The sequence below is a fragment of the Bombina bombina genome, chromosome 1 (assembly GCF_027579735.1).
Source record: "Bombina bombina isolate aBomBom1 chromosome 1, aBomBom1.pri, whole genome shotgun sequence".
NCBI classification, from domain to species: Eukaryota; Metazoa; Chordata; class Amphibia; order Anura; family Bombinatoridae; genus Bombina; species Bombina bombina.
Window position 1 is genome coordinate 1,240,141,006 of NC_069499.1, and position 11,035 is coordinate 1,240,152,040.

The window sequence follows — 11,035 nt, forward strand, 5'->3', positions numbered from 1 at the left end:
CAGCGTAGGCAAAAGTTTTTATTATTCCTGCCTATAGTTGGCTGGTTCCTGATCCTGAATCCCCTTGGTATCTTATTACTCTTGTAGTATTTAGAGAGGTATACAGTGTGGAGTTCCAGGTCTGTCTCTCTCTTCCTCAGTCTCATTAGATTATTGAACACCGTTAAAGTAGTTTCAGTCTGTTCATTTTCAATCAGTTCTGAATCCACCAATATTCTTAGCGCATCCTCATTGGTAAATGCAAATGTTTTGGTGGTGAATTCCTCCTCTTGTGGATCCAAGTCACCCAAGGCCTCAGCCATTGTAGTAATGGTGTGTGCTTCAGTTATTGCTTGTACTTTACTTCACTCTATGAGGTAGCAGTGCAGAAATAAACACCAGTGTGTCCCAAAGTAAGGCCTCACCTAGGCCACAGTTTTGTAGTAGTATCAAAAAAGGAACCACCAGAGTGGAACCCACAGATGGAGTGAGGTTGTAGCAGATTAGTGGTAGTTGGGTGCTAGACACGTAGTATTACTCATATCCTCCGTGTGTGTCTGCACTCCCAATGCTGTGTAGTCATCAACCAGGGTGCAAAGTCAAACAAGTATACAGTCTATATCCAATAAAGGACTGCACTCACTGGATTTAGTTTCAGAAACCTTCAAATCTTTATTGTGGTAACGTTTCGGGGTTCGCAGACCCCTTCCTCAGACCAGACAACAGTGCAAGTGAACAAAGTGTGCAATATATAGCACTAGCCCCACCCATCACAAACATCAAAATTGCGCCAAAAATCCATCACCATGGTAACACACAAACAAACAAGGCCCCATGACCATACCACCAGAAAACACAATCACATAAGATTCAATTCGTAACAGGTGGGAGATTCTGGGCACAGACCGGACACTACCCTTTGGGCATATGGATCCACCAATCATGGGCTATAGACGGGGTAGAAGTCTAAGGGACATACTTATGCAAACAGATCCTCAACATAGTTACACCAAGAAATGGCTTAGAACTAACAAAATGGGTTGTTACAGATGCAAGGGCTGCACAACTTGCAGCGGTATGATCCCATGCAAAGTATTCAGACACCCCCATACTACCCAGAAATTCACTATAAAGCACTTCATCACCTGTACGACAAGCCATGTCGTATACCTACTGAGCTGTTGCTGTGGACGTTTTTATGTTGGCAAAACAACAGACAACGCACGCTTAAGAATGGCAAACCATCGCTCGGCGATAAGAACTGCTATCGACAAAGGGACCTCGGATCAACCGGTGGCAAGACATTTCTTGCAAGCAGGCCACAAGGTAACAGATTTACGCTTCATTTTAATTGACCACGTCCCCCCCCTCAGGCGTGGGGGTGACCGGGGCAGGACACTCTTGCAGATGGAGGCTAGATGGATCCATAGACTAGATACCATCTACCCCAGAGGATTAAACATGTCGAATGATTGGCACTGTTTCCTCTGATGCCTTGACTCACCACAGTTGTATATGTCCTTGTGCACAACAATGTATTCGTATTGACAGCACTTAGTGTATTATATATGCTGGTTAGGGTGCACTTGTACTATACATTTTTGATATGGTGACCCGTAGGCGCTGTGCATTTAGCATCTTGATATTGCCTTGATATATATTTTTTGATTTTTTTATATTTTCTGTCTTTTGCTATTCTCTGCAAATTTTGGCTCAACTGAAATGTCTACCTGTAGCGTGCCCTCTTTTGATTGTGTCTCTCTAACTCAACTTGATTGCCATATGTATACAGGGGGTCAATGATATCTGTATTGAGATCCTACTGTACGAGTGACCTTCTCGGGCACAAGTATGTTTTATACATGTTACATTTGGGAGGACCTGTAGGGGTATTAGACCATTGAACTATGGTATACCATTCGTCAAACTGTTACTATGGTGCCTATTCTAAATAGAATTACCCCGTAATAATATCTGTGGTGCATGATCTAACATTCATATAAATTACACCCTAGTGGCTCTTATGAGCATGTAAGACCCATGATGGCAGTACCCAACTACCCCCCTTTTTTCTCTACTTGGCCTGTGATGCAGGCTGGCTATTGATTTAATTTAATTTATTCACTAACGGTTTAATATTAATTTGGTTATTTTTAATTTTTTATATTTTTTATCTTTTATTTTCTAATGATTCACGTTTTAAGCAGTAAATCCGTGTTGCTCTAGGTTCATCTTATCCTGAATCTGCCTGCCTCCCATTATCACGCACACAGCGGTTTTTGATAGCTCCCACCAAATGCTCTGATGTTTAGGCACACATATGATTATACATACTTATTCACAATAGACCATATTTAAGACCTATGTGACCATTTAATATAAGCCTGATATACTAGCTTTGATTTTCTTGGGGCTCACAAAGAAGCTCAGTTGAGATAGGTATAGTAGCAGCCCGGCATAACTCTAATCACAGGCTCCGCTGTCACTCCGTGACCTAGCTACGCCCATTGACTGACTGACAGGCTATGCTAATTAGCCATGCGGTCGTGCTCCAAGCTCACTTACGCTATACCGGGTTGAGCCGCGCCTGTTTCACTGATGCACTACAGACTCGGTACACAGACTTGCTACATAGGTAAATACACGCACCCATGTTTACATCTATCTTAGCTCCCAACACTAGGGTATAATACACCGGCTAAGACATCCTGCATAGAACCCTGACACTGGGAACTATGGGCCTTTTTGTTATATTCAACTCGCATGGGACACAACACATTGCTCTGCGCGCCCAGGGGGCTTGACAATTTTGTATTTGTGTATATTTGTATCTGCCAGAATGTCAGATTAGTACTTATAGCTCACATACTTTTACATAGGATTGGTCATAGCAAGCCTTGGGATAAATATGGGGGACATTGAATTAGCAGTAATAGACCTCATATATATCTATATATATCTGATTGACTTTTATTATTTGTTTATTTTTCATCTAGTTCAAATGCTAGAAGTTTAAATGCCTAATCTATGTTGCAATGTTTATATGATATGGCTTATGTGTATATTTCCTTAAGATTGAGTCCTGTAACTGGATACAGGGAGGTGGATATGTTTTTAAACAGTGTAACTGATAGATAGATTCCTCTTCTTGCATGATGTTTACTTTGATTATTTGATTATTTGATTAGTGTGTTTTCCATCATTGCTTGTCTAAATATACTTTAAGCTACTTAAACTGGATCAGTAACTAATTACAGTGATTCTATTGTAACTACTGAATATCTACTACTACTGATGATTGTATATATTAGTGTTCAACTATGAGGTTATGCAAAATACTTGCATATGCAGTTTGTTTTATTTTGTATTTTGATTGTGTTTTCTGGTGGTATGGTCATGGGGCCTTGTTTGTTTGTGTGTTACCATGGTGATGGATTTTTGGCGCAATTTTGATGTTTGTGATGGGTGGGGCTAGTGCTATATATTGCACACTTTGTTCACTTGCACTGTTGTCTGGTCTGAGGAAGGGGTCTGCGAACCCCGAAACGTTACCACAATAAAGATTTGAAGGTTTCTGAAACTAAATCCAGTGAGTGCAGTCCTTTATTGGATATAGACTATATATATATATATATATATATATATATATATATATTAAAATTTAATTTTGTGGAATTAAAGTAAAATAGGTACATAATAAGTGGTACAAATTATTTTCTACTCTAAATGTGAATACTAAAGGTGCTGTGCAAGCAAATATAACAACAACAAAAACTGCCAACGACTTAGCAGTAAAGAAGTTGAACTTGACGTTGGACACAGTGTCTTGCATTGCGAGTTTTCACATTATAAATATATGTGGTGTTTAGTGGTCTAGTCCGGATCTCAGCTGCCCACACCCAGGCCAGTGACCAACTGCCCATTACAATAATAAAGTAATACCAACAATTTGAGCAAAGTATGCTATCTGCCTCCCTTTTAAGCACTCTCTTAGTAGTTAGAGGTGAGCCTGTATCTGTTAGTGTAAGTGTTAGCATTAGCAAGAAGATTTATTTGTTTAATAAAAAATGATATAAGTAAAACATAGCAGCCACCATTATATGGATATCAAAGGTTCATGCTGTGATGTGAGAATATACCACATCACAGCATAAACCCTTGATATCCATATAATGGTGGCTGAGTTACTCATATCATTTTATTAAGCAATCTGTGAATCTGCTAATGCTAACAGCTATTATTAGAGACCATAATTAAAATGTTAGAATATCTCACATCATGTGAGATTTTCTTACATATGGTCTCTAATAAAAGCTGTTAGCATTAGCAGATTCACAGATTGCTTAATAAAATGATATGAGTAACTCAGCCACCATTATATGGATATCAAGGTTCATACTGTGTGAGATATTTTTTACATCACAGGACAAGATTTATGAGACCCTTGATAAATTTCCCTCCTGCTGACAACAGTTTGTCTGAGCCCTGAGGGATATGTGTACGCTGTACACTGTACAGTTAATCCAGTAATGCTACTTTTTGTTTAGTTTTACGATGTGTAAAGAGCTTCCATAGGAAAAAAATATTAATTAACCCTTTGGTAGCTAGAGAGAATACTGAGATAGGCATTTATTTGTTTATGTGATTTTATGTGTGTTCTGTATGACAGTAACCTGCAGCAGCAACTGTGTTATTTGTTACTGCAGTTTGAGTCAACTTAATCCTTTGCTCAGATAGATATTGGTAGTGTGCACTCACCATTGTTTTTAAGCCTCCCTTTTTTGATGGTTATTTGCTTTAATTAGGTACAATTTTTTATGTCTGTTCAGTTAGAGGATGCAGTGTCTCTTTTAATTTTTATCTGTCTCCATTTATTTAAAGACTGCTGTTAACTTGTAATTCACAAATCAATTGAAAGCTTTTGCATTGTGTTTTTAATATGTCCTGCTTTTATACAAGTTTATATTAATTAAAGGAGATGATGAATTCTCATCTGAGTCATTTAAAAAAAATATCTGTAATTATTGTAGTTGTTAAATGTTTTGAGAAATAATGTCACTGTACAGTAACTGGTTAAACACATAGTTAAAGGGACAGGACATTCAAAATTAAACTTTCATGATTGAGGTAGAGCATGCTATTTTAATAGACTTTTCCAGTTATTTATATTTTGAAAATTAGCTTTGTCTTAACTGTTACTGGCCCCATGTCAGCAAATCAAATTAGTTTTTGAAAGGAACATGAACGTCATAATTAAACTTCCATCATTCATATAGAAATTGCACACAAGAAACCCCCAAACTTTCTATTTTACTTTTATTATTAAACTTTGGTATATTATACCAAAGGATACTTCATTCTTTTGGTATCCTTTGTTGAAGAGCATACCTAAGTGGGATGTGCACGTGCGTTTCTTGAGAACCATATTGCAGCAGCTGTGTTGGCAGTATTGATAACTTGTTCTTTGCGTAAAATTTGTATGGTAAATTATTTCTATTTTTACAACACTGTAGTGAGTAGAGATTGTGTATCATTCTAATTGCTTAGTAACTGGCACTGTGCCACATAATTGTGTGAGTGGGTATTGAGCAGAGTGTGTGTGTCAGTGAGTATGTGTGATGTATTCTCCAGGTAATCAACACATTTTAGATGAGCTGGTGCTTTAGTGCAGTGTTTCTCAACCATGGTCTTTTAAGTACCCCCAACAGGCCAGGTTTTCATTATAGCTGATTCAGTGCACAGCTGAAGTAATCAGCTGATCAGTAACATCATGGCTACTAACTTGCTCTCACCCATCAGCTGATTATTTCACCCGTGCACTGGTTCAACTATAAATAAAACCTGCCCTGTTGGGGGTACTTGCGGCCTGCTGTATATGTGTTTCTCCGTCGTATCATATCTAGTGCCTCACCAGTCTCTGACCTCACCGCACGTCACTGTTGTAGCTAGTTTAGGTATTATTTCACAGGTATGTATTTTGTTAATAATTGTAACTTTAGTTTAGCTCTATTTTAATTATGTTAAAGTTAGGGGGTGTTAGGTTTAGAGTTACGGTTAGGGTTACATTAGGGTTAGGTTTAGGGGTTAATATACTTTAATTTAGTTTGTTGCGATGTGGGGGGCTGGCGGTTTAGGGGTTAATAGGTTTATTTAGTGGTAGCGATGTGGGAGGCCAGAGGTTTAGGGGTTAATACCTTTATTTAGTGGCGGCGATGTTGGGGTGCAGCGGAATAGGGGTTAATAACTTTAATATAGTGGCAGCGATATCGGGAGCGGCAGATTAGGGGTTAATAACTTTATTTAGGTGGCAGAGATATAGGAAGATGAAGATTAGGGGTTAATAACTGTAGGTAGGTGGCGGTGATGTCGGGGGCAGCAGATTAGGGGTGTTTAGACTCGGGGGTTTATGTTAGGGTGTTAGGTTTAAACGTTATTTTTTATCCCTGTGGACTTCAATGGGGCTTTTCATATCGCGATCGCAGGTGTTAGACTATTTTCTGACCCGCTCTCCCCATTGATGTCTATGGGGAAAGCGTGCACAAGCACGTCAAAACAGCACTTGTATTGTGTGCGGTATGGAGCTCAACGCAACCATATCGCACGCACAAGCCGGCTGTTTGAAAACTTGTAATGGCTGCGCTATAGGGTGTTAAATAACGCAATTTTTGTTGCGTTCATTAATTTCCCTATAGCTTGCATAACTTGTAATCTAGCTATATGAAAATTGAAAATATGAAAAAGCTACATGTTGTACAATGGAGACGCACAGGCAGGTCTGTCCTCCATTGCACAACATGCTGCGCCACCTACTGGATGAAAGTGGTTAAGATCATTGCATAACCAATAAGTGCTTATTTGAGGCAGGGCTCTTTGGGCTGACCCAATCCAGTAAGAGGCATCAGTCATGGGAATTTAGGGTTGGGGCTGGATGTTAAATCATATAAAACAAAACAAAAATGGGAAAAAACTACTTTCATTTATTTTGTTGCTGCCCTGTGCAGCTGCAGCTTTTCCAGTGAAAAAGAGAGTTCAGTACTTCCCCTCCAAGTGCAGTGGAATGTCCCACTGTCACTTCCTTACAGAGCAGGAAGAGATGCAGAGAGAGCAGTGTTTTAGCCACATTTTATAAAAAGTAAGTTCTGCAACCTTAGATTTTGCTGATAGGGATTCTGTTAGTGAAAATGATAATTTAATGAATGTGGTTTAGTGTTTTTTGTTTTTTTACTCTTTTACAGCAGTTTAAGGATCGTTTTTGTATTTTGTTTACTCAAAGTTTACACCCACTACCTTAGCAGCTTGCCTCTGTACTGCACACTAGTTTATAGTTGTATCACTCTCTTACTGACTTATGAACTCTCTGTAGCTCTGCAGCTGTGTTTTCTCACATCTTCCCATTATGCTGTTTGTATGGATGAGTTGTTATTTGACAAGAGTAAGCTAGACCAACAGCATGGTAATGTAAAATGAAACCAAGAAGTTTAGAATGAGTTATAATAAATATTCTCCATGGCTCCTGTAGCTATAGTATTTCATTTAAACCAGGGATTCCTTAGGTGTATGTTGGACAACCCTGATGTAGACAACACATAATAATTTATTAATGATCCCATTCATATGTGCTGTTCTGTTTCAGATATTTAAAATATATTGTAGACTATTAGCATTTGATAGTCACTTAAAATAAACTATTTAAACATTCAGTGGTGCCTCCCCCCTTTCAGTGTTCCCTCTCTCCCCACTTATGTGCCTCTCTCCTCCCTCTGTGTCCCTCTCTCCCCACTTATGTGTCTCACTCCCTTCTGTCTCCCTCACTCCCCTCTGTCTCTCTCTGTCTCCCTCACTCCCCTCTGTCTCCCTCACTCCCCTCTGTCTCCCTGACTTCACGCTGTCTCCCTCACTCCCCTCTGTCTCCCTCACTCCCCTCTGTCTCACTCCCCTCTGTCTCTCTCACTCTCCTCTGTGTCTCTCTCACTCCCCTCTGCCTCACTCCCCTCTGTGTCTCTCTTACTCCCCTCTGTGTCTCTCTCACTCCCCTCTGTGTCCCTCTCTCACTCCCCTCTGTGTCTCTCTCTCTCTCTCCCCTCTGTCTCTCTCTCCCCTCTGTCTCTCTCTCTCTCCTCTCTCTGTCTCTCTCCTCTCTGTCTTTCGGTCTCTCCCATCTGTCTCTCTCTCTCTCCCCTCTGTCTCTCTCTCTCCCCTCTGTGTGTGTCTCTCTCTATCCATCTCTCTTTCTCTATCCATCTGTCTCTCTCTCTCTATCATCTCTCTCTCTATCCATCTCTCTCCCTGTCTCTCCCCTCTGTCTCTCTCCTTATGTGTCGTTCTCCCCCATGGTCTCTTTTCTATCCCTGTCTCTCTTCCTCCCCCTCTGACTCTCTCATCCCTTATGTGCCTCTCTAACCCTCTGTGTGATTGTGTCTCTCTCTCTCTTTCTCTCTAACCCTCTGTGTCTCTCTCTCCCCCTGTCTCTCTCTCCCCTGTCTCTCTCTTCCTATCCCCCCGTCTCTCCCTCTCCCCCCGAGTGATTTTCTGTGTTTCGGTCTACCTTTTATTTATTTAATTAATGAATTGGTGGTGCCATCTGAGGATGTGGCTTTATTTAAAGGGGTAAGGTCAATTTCACCAGCTGCCACTGGAATGAAGGAATCTATAAGCATAATTTGCAGCATTAAAGTAAAATGTATGTTTTAAACATATTTTAATGGGCCTGGATTTCTAGATCTCATAATCAGAGCAAGCATTTTGTTATCTGGCAAGAGTTTCTGTTACAATCCTTTAGACTAAAATCAGATGTTTACTAAGTTGACCGGTTTTCCAAGACACCATGTAAAGGGACATGGAACCCATATGTTTTCTTTCATGATTTAGAAAGAGCATGCAATTTTAAATAACTTTCCAATTTACATCTAATATATAATTTTTTTCATTCTTTTTATATCCTTTGTTGAAAATCATATCTAAATATGCTCAGTAGCTGCTGATTGGTGGCTGCACATAGATACCTCATGGGATTGGCTCACCCATGTGCATTGCTATTTCTTCAACAAAGGATATCTAAAGAATGAAGGTGTATCCTAGCCACTGCCTCACCAGCCTCTGATGTCACTGCACATCATATATATATCACAGAAGGGGACTGCACTCTCAGACCATACCAGGTACACATCCCATGACCCTGCAACATGCTCAGCCCTGGGTGCTCACTGGCACTCACAGGAAGCTGTGCTGTCCCCAGAGTCGCAGGCAGTTAACCCCAGACAGGTCTGGGTGCAAGAACCATAGGAAAAATTGCAAAACAAATTAGTACAACACACAGAGAAAGTCCAGCACTCACTTACAATCTCTCAGCTAAGATTAAAAGCAAAAATGGAAGGGTTAGTTACGGCATTTGGCCAAATGGGACAATCCCAGGTACCACGTCAAGGTCCCTTCCAAAAACCTGGGACCCTAAAACAGCCACACAATGCAAGCTCTCAATCCAACAAACTGTAAAACAAGTGAAGGGTGCACAGGATTATGTATTCACCCCAAGCATATACAAAATATGTCTATATGTAATATAAGATGCTGCGTTTTGGCATTGATATAACTAACAAATTTGAACGCATGTTATATTTAATAAATTACATTTTTAACATTGCTATTATTTTGGTAATTTTTTTGGTTGATTCTAGAGTGTTTGTAAGAAGCTGTGAATAACTAGCTTTTACGACAGGAGTAGGTATCTTGTCAGTATGTTTGAAGGGAAGGGATTTACATTTTATTGATATCACATTTAAACACGGGTCGTGTACCAACATAAAATTAATTTACACCATACATTTACCTGTCTAAAACATTTTTGTCTCCACATGCGCCAAGTATCAAGTAAATCTAATAAAGAGGCTAATACAGTTTTTTTCTACGGTGATACCATAGAAATCTTGTAATGTGGCTCAATAATATTATTATTATTAATAAGAGGGAAAGCCAAACTGAGAAAGAAGGAGGGCCCTGCTCCCTCAATAGCAATTTTATTCAAATACTGCAATATAAAAAAAAAATTAATAACTGTATATTACTCGGTATCTTTCTGTATAATGTTAGTCTAACTTAAAACACTTAGCAGGTGATTTTTGATGATATCAGTGTAATAAATAAAATAATGATAAATCACAATTCAATACAAAACATTAAAATGTGCTAAAAATAAAATAATACAGTTTTAGTCACTTGTATAACTTATACATTAACATGATTAATTACTATCATTCTAAGACATATTTATTATGACAAATAGATATATATGTTAACCCAAGCAAGAAGGTTATCATAATCTTTTTGAATGTTTCTTTTACCTTCAGTTGAGTGATTAAAAGTTTGCAAGCTGCGAGTTAGGCCAATCCACCAATTTCTTTCCTGAGATAAATGTTCAGCTAGGAAGTTCTGGGTCTCCAGTTGATCAATAAATACCAGGTGCCCCCCTCCTCGCTCACACCAGGTCTGGGCACTGTAGAAGGTGCGCTCCAGCTTGACAAACTCATAGCATGACTGGTTGAAAGAAACCTGGTATTTAGAGCAATGAGAATGGTCTGCATGAATAAAAGGAGCAAGGAAGTTCAGAACTAAGACCACAAGCCACATTGTTTTTGATGTGGTATCTACAGAATGTCCATCTGAAATGATGCGAGTAACTCTTGTCCTCTTATCCCTGTGATGTGATGTCAGTCCATTGGTTATAACCTGAGCACCAATTGTGTTTGGTTTCTACATATAAAAATAGAACACTGGCAAATAAATCACTAGTATTATTGCCTTTTACTTTTCAGAATACAGGGCATCCATAACAAGAAATCAGCCATCTGGTTTTAAAGAAACCATTGTTCCCAATGCCTGTGCTACTGTGATTACCATAAGGCATTGTTCCTTCATAAAAGATAGGGATTCACACTTCTTCTACTGCAGGTGGTGTTTGGAGATAAAGTCCACTTTTACTTGTTGCCTAGGGATCAAAAGCCTTTCTACTTCTGTATTTGTTTTACTGTAATTCGGAAATTTAATTTAAAATTGAACCCAT

General features: G+C 39.2%; 1 protein-coding gene across 1 annotated transcript in view; it reads right to left on the reverse strand.

The window, feature by feature from the left end:
* The window catches only part of LOC128647972 (polycystic kidney disease protein 1-like 2), a 543,684-nt gene extending 533,082 nt beyond the window's left edge, over nucleotides 1-10,602 (reverse strand). Inside the window, exon 1 of the mRNA XM_053700651.1 lies at nucleotides 10,317-10,602. Within this exon, the coding sequence (XP_053556626.1) occupies nucleotides 10,317-10,602 (286 nt within the window). The remainder of the gene's footprint in view (nucleotides 1-10,316) is intronic.
* Nucleotides 10,603-11,035: the final 433 nt, after the last annotated feature.